General features: G+C 41.0%; 1 protein-coding gene across 4 annotated transcripts; it reads left to right on the top strand.

The window, feature by feature from the left end:
- The first annotated feature begins 1,014 nt into the window (after positions 1-1,014).
- On the top strand, positions 1,015-24,404 carry CFAP221 (cilia and flagella associated protein 221). Of its 4 annotated transcripts, XM_068687268.1 has the most exons (25): positions 1,015-1,421; positions 1,648-1,757; positions 3,639-3,823; positions 4,134-4,234; positions 5,732-5,818; positions 5,920-6,015; positions 6,417-6,517; positions 7,599-7,702; positions 9,221-9,380; positions 9,905-10,022; positions 10,105-10,216; positions 10,435-10,540; positions 11,105-11,192; positions 12,914-13,003; positions 14,359-14,454; positions 15,692-15,782; positions 16,689-16,816; positions 17,259-17,339; positions 18,323-18,430; positions 18,575-18,751; positions 20,199-20,357; positions 20,764-20,858; positions 21,370-21,459; positions 21,658-21,774; positions 23,929-24,404. In XM_068687268.1, the coding sequence occupies exons 3-25, from the start codon at positions 3,685-3,687 to the stop codon at positions 24,050-24,052; spliced, it is 2,568 nt and encodes an 855-aa protein (XP_068543369.1). In that variant the 5' UTR covers positions 1,015-1,421; positions 1,648-1,757; positions 3,639-3,684; the 3' UTR covers positions 24,053-24,404. The 4 variants fall into 4 exon arrangements, with proteins under 4 accessions (XP_068543369.1, XP_068543368.1, XP_068543370.1 ...); XM_068687267.1 differs by lacking the exon at positions 1,648-1,757; XM_068687269.1 differs by lacking the exons at positions 1,648-1,757; positions 23,929-24,404 and adding an exon at positions 22,828-22,876.
- The last annotated feature ends 446 nt before the right edge of the window (positions 24,405-24,850 follow it).

Raw genomic sequence — 24,850 nt, 5'->3', positions numbered from 1 at the left:
ATCTCTGATGTGGAAGTGGAAATGGATTTAGTTGCACACTCCATTATGACCGTGCAAATAGAGAGACACACAGGTGAATCATGTTTCCGTGGGAGGAGAAATATGTTAACACACTATTTGCTCCACTATATTCCCACACCATTTTTCTTGGGGGAGAGAAAAAAAAAAAAAAAAAAAAAAAAAAAAAAAAAAAAAAGGCAAAACCACCATAGAGCTAAATAAGTTCAGTGTGGGACACTGTGATTAAGTTCTGGGGCTGGTGCTTTTGTTCTCGTACCAAATTGTACCATGCAAAAAATGCAGGTTTTGCAGAGATCTGTCCCCAGAGCTACAGGCAGCCCGGCCGCAGCTCTCCCACAGATCTGTCCTGCAGGGGGGAAGAATTTCAGCCATCTGCCTGGCTCTTGGGCTGTCAGGTGGAGAACAAACTGCTGTCAGCCCTAGCCGCAGCTGTTTACATAGCTGAGGTGAAGGCATAACTTGGAAAAAGGCCGGCTGCCTTTCTCCTCTCAAACTTGACCAGACCAAAGCTGCGCACGAAGCAGAGCTGTGGCTGTGGGTGCCAGAGCCCAAAAACCCCAGCAGGCAGTGAGTGGGCAGGAGGTGAGTGGTTTCCAACCCAACTGAGTTTTGCACGACTTCTGGTCATGTTTCACCTGTTAGAAGTGCTGAAAGAGGATAATTTTATTCTCAGAGAATGTAAGAGGATAAAAACCCAGTTCTGGAAACACCTCTGGTTTCCTATGATGTGTGCCCTCAGACCACTGTGGAGACAACAGAGGGTCCACGAGCATGTTGGTGCCCTAGACAACCATGATGAGCTCCTGGCAGGAGGGGCTGGGGCACACGGCTCTCTCACATGTCCTTCGTTATCCCATTTTGTTATGATTATTTCACCTAATGCAGAACAGCCGTGCAGATCGCTGTGGTGTGAACCACTTCGGCTCTTCTGCTGGGAATCTGGAAAGCTAACAGGTGCGGGCCCCAAATGAAAACGCTCACAACAACTGCCAGGACACCTTTATTAACGCGTTTTTAGCCCAGAACCGTTTGGGTGTTAGGAAGAAGCACATCACACACCCCACCCTCCCTGAGGTGGCCCCGGCGCCGCCATATTGCGGACCCAGCGCCCAGCCCGCCGTGCAGCGCCGCCAGGACGCGGCCACTGCCTCTGCTGGGGGGGTTCCGTGGGCCCCAGCGGGCGGCGGGATGCCCTCGTACCCTCTTCATCCCGCTGAAATCCATCCTCTCCTTTCTGCATCATATAAAGCACGAAGCCTCCCTCTAGGGGATTTTCTTCTCCGAAACGGTTGCGTCTGGTGGCTGCGGGTCTCACCGTCTCCCCCCGGGGAGGCGGGAGTGGTGCGGCCCGCTTGGGCTGCCTGTTGCCGAGCAACCGCGGCGGCCCCAGCGGCGCTGAGGTGAGCGGGGCCGGCCTGAGGGGGCCGTGGGGCCAGCGGGGGCCACCAGGGGCTAACAGGGGCTGATTTGGGGCCACCAGGGGCTGCCTCTGGACCCCAAAGGTCCCCAGGGGTTGGGGCAGGACCTGCAGCACCCTCCGAGGCGGTGTGGGGAAACTCGAAGCCCGTCTGTCCGCTCAGAAACGCAGCTGGTTTAATAAAAGCGCGTGTCCTGTCACTTGTAAAGCCACAGGAGGAAGAGGAGGGGTCGGTCGTACCCTGGCCTCGGTGCCTTTGGGGGGACTTTTGCCGTTGCCTGCGATGGGACCAGGATTTCACAGCCGCGGAGATCTTGTGGTGATGATTTTGCACATTTTAGTCTGGAGAAGGGGAGACCTTATTACTCTCTACAACTACCTGAAAGGAAGGTCTGGGGAGTTGGGGATTGGCCTCTTCTCACAGATAACTGGTGATAGGACTGAAGGGAATGGCCAGGGAGGTTTAGCTTGGAAGTGAGGAGACATTTCTTTTCAGAAAGAACAGTCAGGCACTGGAAGGGGTTGCCCAGGGAGCTGTTGGCATCACCATCCTGAGCTGTGCACCCACTTTCCCATTTGTGAAGAGCAAATACAAAATGAAGCATCTCGAGGGATGAAAAACCAAGCGTGGCTGCCTTTGAGCTCAATACTTTTGCCAAAAGTATCTTGTCTTTTTCTCCACGCAGTTCACAGGAGAGCCAAGGGCCATGTGCTGAATTTAGGAAGATAATTTTGTGCGGATGGATAGTGTCTGGTGTCCTGATTGTGCAATATTTGCTCTTGTCATTAGAAAAGTTTATGTTCTGATAACTGTGCTTACTTAACACCAGATCTATAATACCTTTGGCCTTCTGGGTTTACAGTTATCTTCACTAAACAAATAACCCAACTGATGCTATCTAAACAAAAGATTGAAATGCCAATTTTCTTATCCCTCATATTAATATTTAAAAGTTAAAAAAGAATCTGGAAGTTAATAACCCAAACACTCGAGAGACATTGGGAGAACATCTCTGCAGAAATCCGTTTGGATTGTGGCATTATCAGAAGAGTCTTCTCTTCTTGTCTGTGCTGGGGGACGTGAAGGAGGAGAGAGATGTCCTGAAAGCCAAACATCCCCAGTAACCCCTGGAATAGCTGAAGATGCCCTAAGTGCTAGGGCTTGCCATGTGAGTGAGGTTCCCTGGAATCACCCCATCCTGCAGATGTGTTAGCGCGCTGTCTCTGCAGCAGACCCTTTGGGGTTTGATGTGGAAAGCTGGGGTGAGCCACGTTTCCTTGGGCACAGCTTATCTGCTCACACATGTCCTGCCCTATTGGGGTGCCAGGCCTGTGCTGCCAACGACACAGCTGAAGATCACTGTCTGCAGGGACGGAGTATGGCATCTGAAAATCCTGTGGAAGGGTCTTAAGCAATTGTGCACATCAGCGAGGTAAATAACAAGCAGATGTCTAGCGTTTGGAGCACACTTGTGCAAAATGGGCTGTGTTACATGAAGACTTCTGGTCACAAGCTTGACCTGGGTTGAGGTGGTGGAGTTCTGGTGTATGCCATTCCTTCCACAGCTTGCCTCTTTCTTGGTTCAGCCATGCCCTCTCCAGCAGTGGGATGGATACCGTAGCTATCAGCTTTCTTTGGAAGTTATTGCTGGCTGAAACTATTACCTCGTGTACTGGCTTGACTTCTGGAGCCCTGTGGATGTGCCCACACCTGACCATGAGACCCATGCATCCTGGCTGAGTGTGGATTCCCCGGGGTTCAGTGGCCACGTAACATCAGCAGTAGCACAGAACGTGGCGTCCTGAGGAACTGGCTGTTGGCTCTGTTCCACAATGGATCTAGAGTGGATAATATCAGTAGGAATAATGATGCCAGTCTGCCTGATGACTTGACACTTGGCTCTGTTAAGTGATCGGAAGTTTACTTTCTATTTTTGTCCTCCTTGAGGCATGTTTGGCACTTAGCTGTTTGGTACTTACGCCTGCCAATTACAGTCCAGAGTGTGAGACAGTAACTCCATTGTTCAGGTAGGGGGAAGAATTTTAACTGGTCTTGGGATTTGGTTTATTCTGTAATCTACTTCGGGAGGGAACAACAAAAACTCTCTCTCCTAAATGTTTTTAAACAGTTTTAGCCAACAGATGTTAGCAGTGTAAGGGAAGGCACTTCTGTCATTATGTTGTTTTTATTTGATCCCAGGTGCTGATGAATTTTAGTAGCCTTCAGACTCCGTTTGTGTCCTAACATGGACGTGATTGAATCAGCCTCCACGGAAAACACAATTGCTGAGAAACCTTTCAAGAAGATACCCAGCGTCCTTCTGGACAGCCTAGTGGAGGAACCTAAAAGAAGACGTGCTGTCCCCCATCACTTGCTGGAATCAAGTACGTTTGTGCTCTCTGACTGTTCCTAAATGATTGACCCTAAAGTTTTGTGATGGCTTGTGGAAGCCATGAAGAGAGAGATGCCAAGAGATAAAGTGGTGAAAGGATCGTGGATCTGCTTGGGTCATAGATGCCACCTTAACTCTCCACTTAAGAGTCATGCATGCCTAACAAGAGCCCTGTTTTCTTTTTCTCTCTGTAACACATTAGGTGCTACATGAACATACTTGCTAAGTGTAAGTAACACTCACCATGTGTGTTTCACTTGGTCTCCTTCCTAATCTCCCTGTCTCACCATCTTTCTTTGTAGAGATTTATTCAGAACGTTACAGGAGCAATGTTGTACAGGCCGAGCCTGCTGTGCTACACTACGGAGGGTATGAAGTTGGAAAACATCACCAACAGACGCTGGTAAGTGTCAGGGCAGGGATCCTCTTGGGGCTTGTAAAAGGATAACAGAAGCCGAGTAGACTGCTTGTGGTCATGAGGCCATTTGCTCTGTGAGTGCTGTAAAGAGCAGCACTTAAAATCACTGTCCCTGTGGTAACAAAACAGACAAGTGCCATGCTGTTCACATCTCTGCGCTTTACAGTCTCTTTTGTCTTTCTTTTTCCTGTGTCTGTGAGCAGTGTAAGAGTGATGTGTGACTTGCAAGTCACAGATGAGGGACTCATGCTTTAACTCCATAAGGGACTGTTATCAAAGTGTACTTGAACCATTTCTGTGGCTGTAACTAGGTTCACTGCTGCAAGGACTTTGACAGCACCTCTGGCCTTCTTCCAGGAGCAACATAACCTAAGGAAAGAAAGTCAGGACATGGGTTTGGTTTCCTTGTCTAGTAAATAGTCTGAGTACCTCCTTGTTGATGTGGTGTTTTGAAGAAGAAGTTGGGTGATGGATGGACAAGGTCCATCAGGTGTAATGAAAATAAATAAGGATCACCTCCTTTGACCTGCTGGCAACACTTTGCCTAATGCAACCCAGGTGCTGTTGCTGGCCCACCCAGGGGCAGAAGCACCCTGGTCCTTCAGCTGTATGTCCCCCCCTTTGCTCCTTCTTTACACCAGTTTTTCTTGCTGAGCAGAATGCCACGTGGTATGAAATATCCCATTGGTCAGTCTGAATCAGCTGTCCTCACTCTGTCCCCTCCCAGCTTCTTGGGCACCTCCTCACAATTATCTGAAAGGAGGCTGCAGCAAGGTGCATGTCGGTCTCTTTTCTCAGGTGACAAGAGATAGGACTTGAGGAAATGGCCTCAAGTTGTGCCAGGGGAAGTTTAGATTGGATTTTTAGGAAGAATTTTTTCCCAGAGAGGCTGGTCAGGCATTGGAAGGGGTTGCCCCGGCTAAAGATAGAGTTGACTTTGTAGTGTTAGGTGAGTGATTGGACATGATGATCTTAAAGGTCTTTTTCAAATTTAAATGGTTCCATGATGCAGGAGACTTGGCAGGGTGGACGGTCACAGTCCAAACGTTTATTACTTTGTGATCTAGAACAAAACCTTATATTAAATCATTTCTGTTGTTTCAGACCCCTGCAAAAGAGAAGTCAATAGATTGTTGCAAAGGAACAAAAAAAATGCTTTTTTGTTCCTAAGCAAAGCAGCATGAGAATTTGATTCAACAGTAGCATCTTTAGTAATTAGTCTCGCTGATTTCAGGGGGTTTCATGTAAAAAAAAAAAAAAAAAAAAAGATGCATTTCTTTCTAACTAAGGACTTGTGACTTGGTTCCAAAGCATAAAAACACAGGATGCAAGGTTTAAATAGTTTTCTTTTTAAATTCAGAGCATACTCAGAATTTTTTTCACTGAAGTCGAAATGATTACTTCCACGTTTAATACACCTTTTTGGCTATGTGTTTCCAATTGCTCTCATATATTGTAACATGGTTTTCTTTTGTTCTACAGAAGCTGATAAATATTTCTGGTGATGTAATAAACCTTCACATCATACCACCCCAGACAAAGTATTTTCAGATCAAATACAACAAAACTGTAAGTGTCAGAAAGCCTTCACACTGCTGTTTGCATGCAGCACTGTTTCTGTGTGCACATAGGCAGCTTTTACATGTCTTGTATTTTTTGTCATTTTCTAGCATCGGCTTGTCCCTGGCTTGTCATATGTTGTTACTGTTGATTTCTGTCCTGATGAGTGGCGGTATTACTATGACTGCATCCGAATTCATTGTCAGGTGAGTATTGTAAGAAAATATTCTTAAATTTTTAATGGAATGGAGCAACTGTTAGGACATGATGATAACAAAGTAAAGGCACAGTTAATCACCTACACCCCCATGTTTTCTCCCATTAAGGCTGGATTTATCTTTTTTTTTTTTGTTATACTTTGCTGATAAATCAATCTTTATGCCACACTGATGTAATGTCTTGGAGGTGCTCTACATAGCTACTGAAAGTATGGAAAGACAGATGGATACTACAAGAAAGCAGAATGTCAATGCCATAAGGAGCCACAAGGATGATATTGGATGCATCTCATGCCCACTTACTGACCAACCACTACAGAAGCTTTTACTTTGCATAACATTTATTCATTACAATAAATAAATATTTACCCTCTTCTTTTTTTTCGCAGGGAGAAGATACATTGCTTGTTCCTGTGCATGCTTACCCTGCTGTGAATGTTGTGGAATTTCCGTCATTTATAAGTATGTCTGATGTATCAGTTGGTCAGAGGTGAGTTAAAGACATACATTTGTCCATTTTTGTGGTACATGCATAAAACCTGAAAAATCTCATTTTCCTCTACTTGTACATCAAAAAGTCCTGGTAACTTTAAGGAAGTCAGCTACCATCTGGACTGCAAAACAGTTCTGTGTATAAACTGTTCCAGACACACCTTCACAGGAAAATGGGTGCTGTACAAACTAAACATATACATAGATGGGACAGGGCTTCAGCTTGTCTAAATTGGTGCTGATTCACTTCACTTATATGGCGAAGAAATATGGCTGTATGCTAGCTTGCGGTTTGTAATCTGTCCACTCCCAAGTACTATGTCTTTTTAGCATCAGTAAATCCAAAGTGATTTTTTTGTTCAATTTTTTAACAATTGTGAAAGTGTACAATATTTTCTCAGAAAACAAAAGATTAAGCAGAGTAAAGAACACCATTTTAAACGATAAGAGAAGTTTCCAAGGCAGCTTGAAAAGGTGTGTGCTGAGTACCATCACACAACCAGTGTGAGACACAAAAGGCTTTTACGAAAACCAGGCTGTAGTGTGATGACTTCTGTAGTGGATAAAGTCCAGTCATTCTGATGTGCTGGAGTATTCAACGCTTTTGAAGAGTGCACAGAGTCTTCTTTCATCCTCTTCTACAAGGAGAGTTGTGGGATGAGGTGAATTTCTGGTTCCGTACTTAGGGTGCTCTGGTTTTGCATTGTTTGTGCTTACTAGATACTGAAGTTTACAAGAATGTAAGTATACACCTAAATAACTTCTGAAAAGGAAATTTGATGATTTTTAATCAGATTTGATGATTTAATCAGATTTTGTAGGGGTTGGAGAAAGTAAGTCAAGATATAAAATACCCAGCAGTCATATCAAGATGTAGGTCTCATTTCCCTATTGAGTGAAAGGTCTGAAGTATTTTACTACTTTGTAGCAATGGGAAATGACTATTTTCACATTAATACATAAGCCAGCTCTCTGGCACAGATATATTCAGGGGATGTTGTATCTAATATAATTTTCCAGCCTGTAATTGGTGATTGCCTGTAGTTTCATTTTTTTTTTCTTTGTTTCTCCCTTTTTAGTAAGGAGTATGTCATCCCACTGCAGTGCAGCTGCCCAATAGATTTTGAATTCCACATTGATTTTATTCAGTCTCACAGAGCCTTCACCGTTGAGCCAACATCTGGTAAATTGCATTTATTTAACATTCTAGATGCTAAATCTGTATTTATTGAGTATACTTACTCATGACAGTATACTTGGTGCTGTACAAAAGTGTGTGTAGAAAGATAAAGCCTTTGCCTCAGAGTGCTTCTAGGTAAAAACAGGCTGACAAATATTATTTATATGCAGTCTCATGGCAAATAGCCCTCTGTGGCTGGTGGGTTTCTCCTCTCAATGCCCATCTGTAGATCTCTGCAAAATATGGGATTTCCCATATTTCCTTCCAGTCTTTGCTCTCTGCTGGTGCAGCCTTTGGAAAGGAGAGAGGCAGTAAGGTATAGCCCAGCATTCACCCCTTTATCACACCTTTCCCCAAGGGCTACCTGGCTCCTGCCTCATTAATGAGTTACAGCAGTGGATATTAGATTCTGTCTAGACTTCTGTGTACGGGCTTTACAAGAGACAAGGACTTTTGGCTACACGATAAGCTATTTTCATGCCTAATGCTGTTGAGGGCTCTGTCTTGAGACAGACAACTATTTGCAGGTCAGTTGCTATCATTGTGACATTTGCCAGGTGCCCGCAGAAGCATGTCAGAGCCCAGTTGAGCTGACAAAAATGTGTAGGTGAGTGAGACCTGGCTGTGTAATTCACTTAAACACTCTGGTCAATTCCACACATACATAAAGATTTAAATAAGTAAAAACCTTCATAAATCTCACTGGCATTTGTGACACTGGAATTTAAATTTTGGTTACTTACACATTGTAATAAAAGGTGCTATTATTCTTCTATGTAGAATGACATGAATTTGGCCTGATGTGTCAAACTTCCCTTAAGAATTGTTCCCCTTCTTCTGTAATAAAGGTAAAAATGTTTTAGGTTGGACTTTCAGAAAAGGTGGGGTCCTACTTCCCCAGATGAGTTGTTCTGGGGAAAAAAAAAAAAAAAAAAAACTCTTCAATTTTGTTACTACCTGTGCAGAAAAGCCAAGGAGTATCAGGACCTGTATCCTGGGATTGCACTGATTTTTAGGGACATGAAGGGAATTTATATAATTTTCATATGATTTTTCAGGGATATTTAGGGATTATTATTTGATAAAACCATGGAATAGGTAATAAGGAAATAAGACCAAGTAGAAACAACTAATGCACCAAGTCCAGGCAATTCCCCAAACTTGGGAGAATGCAGAGAAATATGTCTGTAATGCTTTGTTTGAGAGAGCAGGATGTGCCAGAGAACTGAGACCAGCAGATGTAAGTGAAGGACTATTGCATTTAAAAAGTCAGTTGTTTTCACAACAGTATGAAATACTCTTACTGTCAAATCTCTTTCCTATTGCAAAATATCTCCCACTATTTGGTAACTTTTCATTCTGGAAAGACACTTTGAAACCTGATTTTTTTTTTTTTTGAGGCTTACTGCCATCCATTCAAACAGTAACATTGTTTAAAAAATGCAGTCCAGAATCCATTTCAGCATGCTTAAGTGGGCTCACGTTAGATGGATTCTTACTGTGTCTCTTCTCTAATCACAGGAATCATTCCAGGCAATGGGAAAGTGGAAGTAACTGTGAAATATTCCCCACTCGAGTATGGAACAGCACAAGTGAAAATGCAGTTGTGGATTTCACAGTTCCGCTCAAAGCCCTATGTATGTGTATTCACAGGAACATCAACACCCCATTTGGGTCTAATGTATGTGTGGCTGACTGATCTTTGGATATTTTTGTCCAGTTCTAAAAAGTACATGTGTAATAGGATTTTATGCAATTTTGCTGTAATCATTTTAAGAATTTCTATCTATGGTGACATAAAATGCACTGATGTCATTCAAGTGTTAATACACGTACATGCTCTTTTACATCATTTGTTCAGAGTGCATGTCCTCTGTATGACCTAACACTGTTACTGTACCAAAATAATGATACTAAATAATCTTAAAGAGATATTGAACATCCTCAGTTTGTCTGATCTACCTTATTCTTATTTTTAAGACCTTGCCAGATACTTTTTTTTTTTTTTGAGCACTATGGTCTTTTGGGCTGTACCTATTTTTGTGAACTGAAGTTAGCAAGTTTAGAAAGTTTGGTTCCACTCTTAAAATTGTGAAGAGAATTTCTGATCTTCTTTTATATCTAGAAGGGTTATATATACTTGTGCTACAATTATATACAATTTACAGAGTACTTAAAAGAACAATCTTTCCTTCTGACATCTAGAAATGAACAATTTGAAAAACAACAAAGCCGTCCACAGAGAAAAGCAGTGTCTGCGGGAAAGTCAGTGCAGTGGAGAAAACTCCAGTTCAGCCAGCCACGATCCCAGCCTATTCAAAAGGTAAGGGTGTGAAGAGAGAATAATCACAAGTACTTTTCTGGGCTGAAAATCTTTTTCACTTCTGTTTCTTCCTCTCTCTTAGGAAATTGAATACCAGAACCTCAGATTCCCCACAGATCTGTCAAATCCGTATGCTGTAGCCACTGTTTTGAATCAGGAACCAGGCAGAATGAAGATTAGGAACTTGAAAAAAGGTAACGTAATTAAGCAGTGTAAACACAATCTTATCAATATTTGTAGGTTTCTCTTGAGAAACTCAACTTCAGAATTGCTGATGTAACACAGTCGTGGTTTCTGTAAGAAATTCACCTTAGCTTTACAGATTAATGAGTTTAGTTATCACTGTGGGTCTTATTTCCCAATTAAAAATGGGAATGATATGGTACGATATGTCTTTCTGATATTCTTGCAGTCCTTTGCCAAGGCGATGAAGAGATAAAAACAAGACAGATGAAGGAAGCCATATTTGAAAATAAAGTCAAACAAAATATTCAGGAAGAGGAAGCAAATCATCTGAAGTGAGTGTTAATTAACCATATTAACGACACGGAGTTTTGCTTAGCTGAGACCTCTGTGAATGATGTATGCAAATTCACTGGTGCATAAAGCTGCTATTTCCTGTCCTGATGGGCATATCCTGATCTTAACTTTTACAGTTAAGATACTTTTGTTTTGCTTTCATTTTTTCCCTTCTGCCTGAGGACAATCTGAGTGTACCCAGTGGGGTTTTCGATTGTATGATAGTTGCAGTTAGAAAGAAACCGGCTGAAACTTTGTTCATCCATCCACATGCATTCCATCCCACCTAAAGGCAGAGGGAGTTTTTGTCATGGTTGTCAATAAATCAAGGCTAAAATCTATAATGGAATGAACAGAATTGCATTTAAACATCAAATGCTGTAAAGCAGAGCACATAATGTGTAAGCATACTGTGGTTTCACTTGCATTTGTCTGAACTGCTCTTACGCTGAATATTATGGGCTCCTAGACACCTTAGTAAGAGGAGAATCAGTCTATTAACCTCTAAATATAACAAATTGTATATTAAGTAAAGCATTTTCTTGCCTCTACTGTAAATACAGGCAAGTTCATAAAGGCAAAGATCCAGTCTCTGTGGAATTTAAAAAAGAGGTTATCGAAAACCGGCAGAGGGAAGAGGAGTGGTACAAGGTAAGCCTTTGCTCATTTTTTTCTATAAATTTAAGGTCAAACTTATACTTTTATTTTACATGCAGTGCACTAGAGGACTGTACAAGCTCTTTATGTCTTCAGTTTTTCTTAATGCATTGATATAAACCTGTACTAGCTGTACTTGTTTCTACAGTTACATCTTTGTTGCTACAGTTATATCTTTATTATTTCTGTGCATCGCTTTTTTTGAGATGGTTTTATCTGGGAGGTAGACAGAAAGCTAAGTTATTAATGGAAATGTAAACAGATACCTGTTACAATAGGTATTGCTCAACCTGGTAGATTTCCACCTAGCTACACAGTGCAGCGTTGCAGCAATCCTGTCAACACTGTGGATGCATCCAATGTTCTGTTTATTCTGTACCTCTCAAACAGCTCACAATCAAAGGGCTAAACCCAGTCAGTCCTCTCCTGCAGAGCCACGGGGAGATAATTCAGCAGGTTCTTCTACTGTCACTCTCACTCTTTTTGGCTTCCTCCAGTCACCCCAGACTGCAGGTGGTCTTTTGTAGAGGTGAGAGCTGCAATAGGCAGTGGCATAAAATATCTACCCCCATGTGGCACAGCCTTCAAAGATAGGATGGGCTCGTCCCTATTTTCTTGCCTCCTGGATATTCAAGTAGATTCTGACATCCTACTGGCTTCTCAGGCATTGTTTGTGGGAGTCACATTATTTATAAATAGGTCAAGGCTTAATTTATACACTAAATTAAGCAAGAATTAATTAAACCATTATTTTTAATAGTAACAAGGGAGGAAATAAGTAACAAAAACAATGATCTAAAATGTGAGATCGGTGTATCATTGAATTAGATGCATATTCACCTTGTCTAGAAATATTTACCTAGTTACCTGTTGGCCATCTTTTGTCTGTGGAGGTTTTGGGGTGATTTCACAGTTGTCCCCATGACTTTCTGACAGAGGTGTACCTTTGCTTGTGCTGTCCTTGTTGCTTGTTCACCTTGGGTGCCTTTAAGCCTCACAAAGTATTTATTATTCCTCCATCGCTTGTTCAACTGGCCACTGTGTTATACAGCCTGGCACTGGGTGTCCTGGAGACCTTTAATTGGTCTGTCTTTCATTGTCTTAACCAAAACTTCAGTCCATCAAAATCATGTGAATTTCACTCCCTGTAATAAAGCCAAGGTTAAAGACATAGTTGTGCCCTGGGAATGAAACAATAGGTAAGGAGGAGTGTGGTGGAAGAAGCACTGGTATTCATCCAGTATGCCTGAATGCTTTGAGAGAGTCTCAGAAAAGTGAAGTGAAAACAGTACTAAACTATTGCACACATGAACAGATTAAAGAGCAGGCATCCCTGGAAACCATGATGGAGAAGATGTTCACAAAATATAGGAAAACTGCAGGAAATTCTTGTAATGCTGTTACCTGCATAGCGCTGTTCAGGTGCTGACTTATGTGGTTGGTTTTGTAATCTCTTACTGGTTCTGCCTATGCAAAGCAAACTGCGTTTCATTAGGGCAGGGATTGGATTGAAACTCAGACCTAAAAGAACACTATTTTACTTTGTGACTTGCTAAAGGGTTGCAATAATCACTTCCTAGAAGGGGGTGAAGTCTGTTTTACAACATACCTCCAGAATAGGTACATTGTAAGTGAATTTATGCTAATCATAAATAAGGGAAAAAATCACTGAATGCTTTAAACTAATGAGATTGTTCTTCCTGCTGACAAATTAGATTCAAAGAGGAGAACCTATCATAGAAAAGGAGTTTCAAAGGAAGGAAGTGGAAACTTCTTCCAGACGTGTTATCCGGACTGTTGAGCAGGTTTGTTTATGTTATTATCACCCACTAAGCTAACAACCAACCATAACTATTTGTCACTGAATGTTTTTCCTCCTAATGTGGCCATTTCTGTATCACTGTCATACTTCTTGTTTTACTACACTAGAACCAGCAATGAGCTGCATGCACAACTCATCTTCTGATGTTCTGACCTTCTAATATGAAAGACAAGTGGAAATGTACAGGCCTAACCTGAGATTCATATTGCTTGTTCCTGAAAGCTCTCTCAGGAGCAGCTTTCTCATGCCTAAATGTTAGATTAAGTAAATCACAAGGCTTGCAAACTTTACCTTGCAGGTCTGATTGACAGGAACCTTTCTGGTAATTAGGGTTTTTGTCTTTCTCTGTGGTGTGAGGTAATTCCCAGGATCAGTTTCCTAGGATTATTGGGAGCTTTGTTTAATAAATAGACTGCTACTGAAGGAATATTGGCTGTTAGCAACACAAAGGATCCTTGCTGCTTTCTTCTTGGGGAACATTATAGCTGTGGTAGTTGGTCTTTTCCTGTACTTTTGTGCCTGTTCTGAAGCGTTGAATATCGTATGGCGGGTGTGGCATGGGGCTGTGTGGAGTTGGTTCTGAGGACCTTCCTAACCTACATTTTGGTTGAATGGCTGCCGTCCTGTGAAGAACTGTACCATGGTTCCTTCTAGTGCTACATTTTTCTATCACATCAGTTTAAAACTGGAGAGATCAATGCAGCAAGAAAGATTTACTTGTGTTCAAAGAGTATTCAGACAACTCAAGTCATTAAATATAGGGACATCGCCCCCCTCTCAAGTATGTCCAAAGCCAGAGATCATTAGATGTTGGGAGTTTATTCTGGGGAATTATCACTGCAAGTTTACCCTGGTCTTTCACCCTGCTGTAGGTCTATGCTGTCAGCTGTTATTGGAGAGAGGTTACTGAATTTTCTGAGTTTCTGGTTTGAGCCCTTACAGTTATTCCAGCTTCACATCTGTGCAAGCTGAAGTGTGCGCTCAGCAGAGACCTGGTCCATTCTCCCCACTGACTGCCCACATATTGGACTTCTGCCATAGTATGTGGCTGCCATTTACATATGGATGCAGACCATGCAGCATTACCTCTCCATTTCCCATATTGCATCTGCAGATTTTTGGTGATTATCTCCCATTAAGCCCTACAGAGAAGACTTCTGTTTAAATGCCAGTAGGGTGACATGGAATGAAATAATTCAACTTCAACATTTTTACTTGATTTAATTTTAGTGTTGGGAAATAACACAGGGATTCTGACCAAGGAATAGCTTGGGCTGGAGAAAATTCCACCATTGACTAGTTTTGAAAGTGGTACCTCTTTTTTTTAATACCATGCAGCATCCAAATGTCCATCCCACATTCAACTTGCTCCGTAACGACCCCTGGGACAACAGAAACAGGATGTTGAGGAAATTCCAACAAGCAGCATACAAGGTAATGTGAACAACTAGAATGCAGTGTGATGGTATGTCACCTTGGAAACAGCACAAAAGAACATGCAAACTAGCACGTAACAGTCTTCACAGCTAGCCAGGGATTTGACAGTTTGATAAATGTGTCCCTGCTTCACCAGGAATTAAGGATCTGGAGTAAATTTATTTAAACAATCAATACTAAGCAAATGTAGAAGAACTTAGTGGTTTTTTTAATGCACAAAATATTTTTGAATGAAAAGATTTCAAAATGCATGTAGAATATGATGTTCAATTTTGGGACCCTAGTACAAGAAAGATGAGGACAATGGACACAAATTCCAGTAAGAGAGCTATAGTCTGTGTGTAAGAAAAGCCTTTTTCACTATGAGGACAATCGTTGGAGTAGATTGCCCAGAGCTTGTGCAGTCTACATCCCTTAATGCTTTCGATACAAGACTGAATAAAGCCCTGAGCAACCTGGTCTGATCTCATTGCTGACCTTGTCTGGAGCAGGAGATTGAACTGGAGGTCTCCTAAGATCCTTCTCAGCCTGGAAGTTAAAGACTAAATCTATAAAATCACTTGTTCCATTGAGTTTAAGTATTAACTTGCATTTCTACTGTTCATCTCTGAGTAAATATAAATGCAGTAAGCAATACATAACCTTCCTTCTTTCCCAGTGCCCACTTCAGGTATTCTTCTCAAATCTATTCTTTACCACAGCCCCCAGTATTAGGCTCCATACAAATGCTTTGAGATGAAATGTGTATTGCACAAATAAGGAGGTGGCTAAATGCTTCCTTCTGGTATTTGAACCTAGGACTCCTCATTGTTACCCTCTGATAAATAGCATTAGGCAGATCTCACAGTGAGTGTTACTATGTAATTCTCTTTCACAGAGCCACAAGTATTCATATGGCCATGGTCAGCTGACAGTTTACCTATTGTTAAATCTGTATATGCTGGTAGACATAGCTGAAGGATTAAGATCTAGTGAAAAAGTCTAATTAAACTGTAAGGCTAAACAAATGGCTGATCTGTTTTGTATGTGTAGTGTCACTGGAGTTGAAATCCATTCAAAATCTTTCCTTCCCCATTTTATCCCTTCTGAACAGAAAACTATAGCAAAATTCCTGAAATAGATGTCTGAGCGAGATTTGTAGAATAAATACTGTTGTATGTGTATTTCTATGACTCTAAATGTTAGAATGTTAAACTTACTATTAAACTTTAAAAATTTAAAATCATTCCTTCAGATTGTGATTCAGAGTCGACTAAATCGTTTACTGCATCTGTTCCGTGGGCTAACAAGAGAAGCCAGAGTAGTGGAGGAAGGCTCTGCATCTGGTAAGGAGCAGAAGAACAAGTTGATAGTCTGGCAATGAATTATTGATAATTCAGGTTGTACTGTGGCTTGTCAGGTGCGTGCCTATATATGATAGTTACATAAAGAAAGAGTCCCTACAAAGGAGTCTACAAGCAAAAAAGAAGTGTGACAAGGTGGACATGGCTGTAGTCAAAATACATCTATTTTTCAGACATTATCTACCATATTTTAAAAATGTGATTCTCTTCTTAGGAGCCTTGCAACTTAGTGACTTAATGATAGGGCAGCTACTTACAGGGCTGAGAAACAACAAGGAAAGGGCAGGTGGGATTGTATGAGAAACAGACGAGTAGGTAATCAGATCAGATGGAACCCAAGCAGTTAGATAAAGTGTGAAAAAGGCAAGATATCTGAACTCAGTGAAATGAGGCAGAAAGAACTGTGAGATACACAGCCAAGTGGCCAGTACTGGGTTGAGTGTCCCTCCTCATTTTCTCACACAAGTGCTTTCAAGCAACCACTTTTCTTTATGTTGTAATGACAGTGCTGGCCTGGAAAAGTCACTTGTTCTTTAACAATTATGGAACATAACTAGCCTTGGATGTGTGTCACAGTTGGCTATCCTACAGACAGAAGAGGATTCATGTTTCTTATTTCACACCACCTCATACACATGCAGTTTGACAACTTTCCATATCAGGCCTTCTGCCTGTGCAAGTGAGCGCTCTTTATTTCCCAGTATGCTGTTTTGTAGATGAGGTAGTCTAAAAAATTTAGAAAATAGTACCTTACTTTCCATATTAAAATGAACTGACACATCCTGTGTAAGGAAAATGTTAAATATGTTTTGTGTCTTGATTCTATTTTTGAAGCAGTGAATTAAGTTACATTACAAAATCTTAGTATTGGCTTTCCATTCTTGACAGGAAACAGGTGTTTCAGCAAAACAGAGAAGAGTGAAGAACATGAGGGCATTTCTTCCAGCATATCTGAAGATCGCATATTACCTTTTGAATTCCCCTTCTACAGTTCCCTTGAACTGTGCCGTGATTTGGTAGGTATAGTAATTAAAATGGTGGCCAGCAGTAAAGATAAAATTTTGTTGAAGGCATTGGCCCCAGAACCCATATTGGTTTTTTATACTTTACAATGTGACCGGTGTTCTGGAGTTCCAACAAATTAATTCAGGACTTCAGGTTTATTGAGAGTGCTGCTAAGCACTTAAAAAGCAGTTAAAAGTTTGCATTCTCTTGATTACATTCTAAAATTATGTGTAATACATTAATGACCAAAGTTAGTTAAAATCCATGATTTTGCACAGGAAAATAAATTAAAAAGTGACTGAAATGCTAAAGTCCTAGAAAAGACTGGAAAAATATTAAAACGTTTGCATAATTATTTCCATATCTTTTCAAGTAGCCATGCTAATGGATTGCTGCCAATGCAAAACAAAATGCCCACCATATTACTGGGTTTTAAATAGTGTATTCTTTCAGGAACCTGATGCTCTTGGCCTCGTTCCTATCAAACCTGTAGATGTGAAAATCAGACATGTTATTCCCTTCTATGACTTGAAGGTGAGTCAATACAGCTCCCTCAGCTATATCATGTTTCTTTCCACAGTCCAGTTCAACATTTTGTGCCTTAATCAGTGGCCCCAGCGTGCAGCCCAGTAGAAATGTTGTTTTAATAAGGCTGTGTGATTAGCATGCTTTTATTAAAAACAAATCTCACCGGTTTCTGTAAGTAGCAAGCCTGTAGTCAGCAGTTCTCCTCTCTTCAGACACAGATGAATTGTCTCAGCTGCAAATATTATGTCTCAAGCAACAAGATGCATCTATGAATGAGGATACTGCAAGCCCTGTGTGACACACAGCCTTTCCTTTGATTTTAGAGAGCAAAAATACCATCACTTGTTAGTGTCCTTTTTATAAAGTAATTTAAATTTTCTTTGTTTTGGGGTTCTAGTTCTGTATGCTTAGTTCCTGCATTCTTGCTTAGGAAATGGAAACATCTCCTCCTTGAAATACATAGTGCTGTTTTTTCAATTTATATGTACAGATCTTTTTCTTCTCCTGACCTCTAAAGACATTCCTCTCAAATTTTGAATGGCAAAAGATCACATTCAGCACTCTATCAAAGCAAAAATATTACCTCAGGTTCAAATCAATGCAGACTTTGGCTCAATTATTTCCTCTTCCTTTTTTTTTTTTCCAGGTGGTATAACAATCTTTTTGTTAGTGTCTTTGCTTCATCTGCCAGTGTTAATTTTAATACTTAATAAAACCTTTCTCAACCCCATTAAGTTTAGTATACTTGATTTAAAAAAAAAAAAATCAAAAAAAAAAAATCAAAAAAACTTTTAAATCCACGATCTTTCACAGAAAAGCAAGAATGAACTTTCTTTATACACTCATTCAGCTTGTCCTTGTAAACTTCTCAAAGTTTTGATCATATACTACATTCCAGAATAGCAATCAAAGTATCCTTTACCAATGAGATGTGATATGTCTGTGATTATTGTCATCTCCTGCAGTGTGTCTTTTTCCTTCGCACTTAGGTTCCTCAGCATTTCAGGATTATGGGTTATCAGCCATTTTGTACACACCATGCAGCCACAAGTTACAAACCTCGAAAACTTTGCCGGCCGCTGAGGCAGGGAGCCCAGGTAACAAGTAATCTCAAATACAAACTCCCTTTGCTGAAGTCACTCCCACCCCTACATTTCTGCAATTATTTGACTAATTCTTTCCCAACACTTTATAACAAAAGGCTTGCTACACTCTGAAAACCTTTGTCTGTGTTTTTCAAGGATGAATTGGTTCAAGTAGTTCCTTCTCCTGAGGGGCAACTTAACCTGGTCTCCCACAGGATGGATTTTGACAAACCACCCCCAGAAGAAGTGGCAGAAAGAAATGTCAGCCTCTTAAACCTGGTTCCTCCCCAAGCTTTAGTCTACCCTACAGAGGGCAACCCACTTCGCATTTTTGTAAGTAGAAGTCAGCTTGAACAAAGAACCTAAGAAAGGATGGGAAAGGACATTTATTGGTGGGCAGTTCTGTTACTCAGATTGGTATACAAAACTATCTTCCAGAGCATGAATAATCCTTCAAGTTGCAAGCCTTGGTAGGTAGGAGCCACAGAGCTCATCCCACGGAGAGGGACACCGTTCCACTTTAAGGTGGAATTTGGATCAGTTTAGCAGAGGGATGATAAGGCAAAGTTGCCAGTGATGGCAGAGAACTGGAGTCTTCCCTTTCAGTCCCATGCTCCACAAATTCTCACTGATTCCAGGATTCCCTGAAACACCTTGGGGCCCCTTCCTTCTTGATTTGTTTCCCTGGTTGCATGTTAAGAAAAAAAAAGCCACAGACTTGGCATCTCAGTCCTTCTATAACCTCATGCTCTTACCCAGGTAAGTAGGACAGGTACAGTCTTCTTCAGCTGAAGAACTGTGCTTCTGCCTAATCCTTAAGTCAAGTGAGGAAAGTGAAGTCAAGCTCTTTGCTCGCATTGCATCCTGCTGGGTTAGAGTTTCTAGTAGTTCTCATTACATCCCAAGCCACATTTCCTAGTTACTAGGCACAGGGATTCAAAAAAATCACAACCAGGTGCATTGGAAGACTTTCAGTTATTTAATTTTCATGTAGATTGTGCTACTTGGCACCAACTATAGAAGGTATTTCCCACACAGTGCAGCACAGCCTGGAGGTCCTTTGGTGACTTTGAGCCCGCAGAGACAGCTTTTAGCTCAGTGAAGTGCCGTGTGTGGGCACAGGCAGTGTCTCCATGCCAGCATGGCACGGGGCCTGAGTTGGGTGGCTCAGTCTTTCAGCATTAGTTAGCTGAAATGGCCCAGAGCCCAGTGTGCCACGCTGGTGGTCTTGGCACAATGTACACAGTATAGACTTGTCCCCACTGCATGGGGCTAGGACTCTGGTGGATTTACTGATGAGATCCTCTGTGCATCTCTTTCATCCCTCTGTCATGTCAGTGTAAGAGGCAGGCACAACCTGACAACCTGATTCCATGCTACACAGCACTAAACTGAAGGCAGAAGCAAATGCTAGCACAGTGAAATAGATGATAAAATGCTCACAAACTTCCACCACAGCAAGGCCAGTTGACTTCCATGGTTTCTGAACTGTTCAGAGAAACAGCATTGGATTTTGGAGGGATCAGGCAAAAGTTTTTTTCTTCTATACTTGCAAACAACACCTAAATTCCAGTATTTTGGACAGCAGAGAGCATGGATAAGCCAGGCAGATTATGGGTCTGCAACGTGGGGAGAGTCAGGAGATGGAGATGTTACGCTGAACAAGAGTCATAATGAGACAAATGTGTGAGTTTGGGGAGAATATGTTAACTGTAAGGCCTGAACTTTCATCAATTCTTTGTGGTGCTCAGAATGATTTTCTAAAATCTCTTTTTTTTAGAACCCCACTCCAGGATTATTTCCAGTTTTACCTCCTTTAGCTTATTCTGAAACAAATATTGAATATCATCTCTGTCCTCTTCCAAAATACACCTTTACCAAGGAATGCCCCAAAGGATCCAGCATTCCAGTCACACAAAAGAAATTTCTGCATCACAAGGTATGGCCTTTTGGGTTTATTGTATGAGTACCTGCCTTGGGTGTGTTCTTGCTGAGAGTTTGCTCCAAGGATTTATGAGGGAAAATGAAGAGTCATCCTAGATAGAAACGCTTTCAAATAAAAATTATGTAGGCACCTAAATAACCAGTACGTGGGTCAGAATAACCTGTTATTAGGCTTTGTCTGTATTTTTTTTGATCTCTGAAGTATTTCTCTTCTCTTTCCATTTTAACTGTCTGTTGTATTTTCATGACCTTGCAGTGGAGGAAGCATCATTTAAACATGGAGAACTGCAGCTCTCCAGATTCAATTCTTAACCAAGAAATCAGATGCTCTGTCCTGCAAGTTTCTCTCCCCACTGCATTATGTGTTAGATGTCTGAAAGTTGTAGCACTTATAATTTCAGGAAGTGATTTGTGGAGTGATGGAGTGGAGAGAATTCTTACCAGTGGTGTATTCCATCTTTTCAAACGCTCCCACATTGGCAAGTACAATATCTAGGTAAGAAATTGAATAGACAGTACCTCTAACCTGTGCACCTTTCTGCTGTCTTTAACTACATGACCAATAATTAGTCCTACAGGTAATTCTGGGCATATGGGTGGAATTATTTACTTCTCACCAATCCAAAATCACTCTCAAGGTGGGTGAGTTAAGAACAATATTGCTAGAGGAAATACCTAGTCCTGGAAAGGAAGTTTTACTCTAGACTTCTAGTGACATCTGCCCTGAATGCATTTTGCTTCAGTGCCAGAAGACACCGGGAGGTACAAATTCTGTCCAGCAGATGTATGAACAGCGAAATGTTTAATATGTGGACACCTGCACCAGTGGTAGCCAGCATCTCTCAGGCTCATGTTCCTCCATACCACAGTAGTTTCCGATTTTTTTTCACAGAATATTTAAAATTACATGATCTTCTCTGTAACAATAGCTACTATTGTGAAGCTTCATAATGTAACTACTGACTGCAGTTACTCCCTGCCCGATTTAAATTGCATTTCCATCACAGGGATCCTTACAGTTCAGATATGCTTCCAACAGATGTACCACCAATGCTGTACGACTTGCCTGAAAGAGACAGAGAGAACGTAATTGACCAGTAAGTCTCTTCTCTTTTGTGTTCAGTGTGATCGATTTAAATCTTAAATGCTTGTATGGATGTGTCTGAACATCTGAGAGATTCTCCAAGGCAAGAGCACAAAGTCACGCTTGCATAAGATATATTTCTGGGTTTGTTGACTTAAAAAATAATTTTAAAAGGATAAAACCTGATCGTTCTCAATCTTACTGATTTTAGTGAGACAGATGAAACTGAGTTCAAAGTGATTCTTACTCCAGAAATGTTGAGAGCTGAATTTCCGCAAATTGGGCAAGCGTTCACAGAAGGCAAAATGAAATCATTAAAAGAAGAAAGGTAAGTGTAATATGAAATTAGGGGAGAGGAATGGGAAGGAATCTGAAGAGAAGCATCTCCTTCAGAATTATGTAGAAAGTCATATGGAGATGCTCCAGGGGCTCCATCATTGCATCAGATGCAGATCTGGCACTTCAAGCAAAGCAGAAGACTCACGTATTGTATTTTGTGCTGCAGATATGATCTCTGGATTGGACTTAAAACAGCTGTGAATGTTAGCCTGGATGTCTCTGACTTCAGTTTTATCGGTATCATCTAGCATTGGAGGCAGTCCCCTTGCCTTCAGAGCTATTCAATGTTCTGGGACCAGTGGCTTTCCAGTGACCCTTTTGGTTAGACTTTTAGTGATGCTGGTAGTGGTGAATAAAATCAGCATTGGCTGATGATTACCACCACGATTTTAGAAGAGTGTGCAAGGCTGCCCAGCAGTTCTGTGGGGCTGGAAGTAGAAGTGGGTGCTCTGTATGAAGCTTGGAGGTACGTGATGTCACAGGAAGGATTCAGGGAGGTATCAGCTGGTAGGTGGGACGCTGAGGACAATGGACTTGAGCAGTAGGCAATATGGGTGACATAAGTGATTGCAGAAGAACGCAGGAGATGGCGCTGAGTTCTCACCCAGTGTTTTCCCAGGTATCTCGTGTGGCTTTGAACACATGAATTAACCTTTCTGTTCAATAGTTGCCATCTCTTTAAAGTGATAATGATGATGATTAGACACCTAGCTAGTCAGGGTGTGTATAATAACCTGGAATTCTCAGAGCCACCAAGAGACTTGTACGTCTTTTTATTTAATTTTAGAGGGAAATGACTGATGTTCAAATTTTCTGCAACTCTATCATTCATTAAACTTTAAAACAGTGCTGAGTATTATGAGGTCTCTGACAAAACATTGATTGCAGTATTGTGATTATTACAGCATTGGTTGAAAATAATTTGCTGTACAAACACGTATGTGTCTGACTCAGCACTGCTCTTGTCACTTTATGACACCCTGCTTGTCAAAATGTGAGGATTTGCAGTAGCTCATGTAACTAAAGTCACTTTTCTCCACAGTCGTACAGTGTTGGATGGTGCTTTTTCTAGGTAAATAGCTTTTATAACCATAAGTTTAATTCTTTTGATGTTTTCTTCAAAGTTGAAAATATTTTTCTATATTAAACACTTGTAGGTATCTATATTTCAAGTGTTCATTGCAGTCCATTTTACCTAACTCTAAATCATCTACTTCAGTTGATGTTCTTAATAACTCCAGTTATGGAGCGTATGTTACATCTAATACGACATATGTGCACCACCTCATGTGCTTTCTGGTGTCATTGTTACTGTTTTTTACTAGCATGATTACACCTCCGTGTATGCAAATAGTGTCCATGTTCTACTTTTAGAAAACAAAGTTATGGTCTGATAGCAAAAATAAAAGAATTTGTACGAAAAGTGCAATTCTGCTTAAGGATGGGACTCTGGAAATAGCTTAAAGGTTAAAATAAACTCCAGCCTAATAAAAGTTGGCTGTACTGGTGTCTGAGAATGGCCACTAGAGAAGAGAAGGTGGCCCTGGGAAGGGACAGACGGGATATTTATATGGAATCAGCCTCCAAGCCCTGATTCCCAATAGGACTGAGGACATGAGGAAGAAGAAAAACTTTTAGCAGGTTTGGGTTGGTCTACTTTCAGTTTCTGCTGCTAACTAAATTTGCCTTTTAAAGTAAGAAACAAAAATCTATTAGCAAACAGTGAAGTCCAAATCCTTTCTTTTGTCACTGAAGGTTCTTCTTTTTTTTTTTTTTTTTTTTACTGTTTCACTGGATAACATCCTACTGCTCCTCCACAGCAATTTCTGCATTTTATCCTTGACAAATCAGTTTTTCACGTGGATTCTCTTCTAGCTATTACAGCATATGTTTCTTCACAGATAAAATGTAGAAACTCAGCCTAGTATGTGTTTACCTATCAGATGGTTAACTTTCCCAAATGACCAAGCCAAAAGTGAATGTTCTTTTCAGTTTCACTTGCTTTCCAGTTCTGCATAAATAATGGAATATCTTCTGTGGTCACTATAAAACAGAGAAATTGTGTCTCTTCCTTTGTTTTTGTCAGCACTAAGTAGCTTCCCTGGCTATTTTAAGTACAAATGATCTTTTAAACTTCTTGCAGAGATGCACAACACCATCCAGATGAGCATTTTCAACCTCAAAACAACAGGCTCAGAGAGAAGGTTCAAAAACGCGTGGAGAAGATGAGGATGAAAGCACATAATAAAACCCTTATTCTGGATTAAGAATAATTTTATAAAGGTCATGGTTTGGTACTGCTTATCCTGTTAATGAATGAGACTTCTTGTATCACAGCTACTGTGTGTACTGCCTGCTACACTGCGTGTTCAGTGAGGTCAGCTGCTTCTTATGCAAAGAGAAGAGAGCCACCAGCAATGTTACCTCTGTCAAGGACTCTGCGAGTGCCCATTACCCGAAACGCAGTCGTTGCTCCAATGAGAATCCTCAGCCACGTGCCTGCTACCTTTGTGCTGGTGTGAAAGATCAGAAAACCCCAGTACTACTTTGTAAATAGTTTAGTAATTAATTTATAGTCCATCACTTTCAAATAAAAAGTGACAAGTCCCGATGACCAAATTCTTCAGCTTTTGTTGGTTGGTGTTTTCTTTTTTGTTGTTGTTGTTTTGCTTTGTTTGTTTGTTGTGGCTTGTCCTTGAATTTTTGCAGGTAAGTCATTACATTTCAGTCTTGACTGTAAATCATACAATCGAAATCTTTAATGAAAGGGAGGAACTGAACACTGTTTCTGTCCAAGCAGGTTTAATTATCTGTTAGGTGTTTAATTCAATGCACATGCTTCTTGGGAATTGGGGCATGGATTGGGGTGATGAACTCCATGGCCTCATGAGAGACCTGTGATGCTCAGGATATATTCCTTAGGAAAGCAGATTTCTCAGCATGTCACCTTTCAACTTAGGTGTCTCCTACTTTCTTGTGGGCAAGCTGGACTTCAGACTTAGACTAAAAAGCTGAAGGAAATAGAAAATGGCAAAGAAGGGTGAAAATAAAGGCACAAATTAGCT

This window comes from Anas acuta, chromosome 6 (genome assembly GCF_963932015.1).
Source record: "Anas acuta chromosome 6, bAnaAcu1.1, whole genome shotgun sequence".
Classification (NCBI taxonomy): Eukaryota; Metazoa; Chordata; class Aves; order Anseriformes; family Anatidae; genus Anas; species Anas acuta.
This window is presented reverse-complemented; position numbering and strand designations above follow the sequence as displayed.

Bases quoted from the DNA above. Each gene is read 5' to 3' on its own strand.
- CFAP221 (XM_068687267.1), top strand. From the start codon at position 3,685: ATGGACGTGATTGAATCAGCCTCCACGGAAAACACAATTGCTGAGAAA. The intron at 9,381-9,904 runs GTATGTGTGGCT...TCTGACATCTAG, and splicing joins ACACCCCATTTGGGTCTAAT to AAATGAACAATTTGAAAAAC. The intron at 15,783-16,688 runs GTAAGGAGCAGA...CATTCTTGACAG, and splicing joins GGAGGAAGGCTCTGCATCTG to GAAACAGGTGTTTCAGCAAA.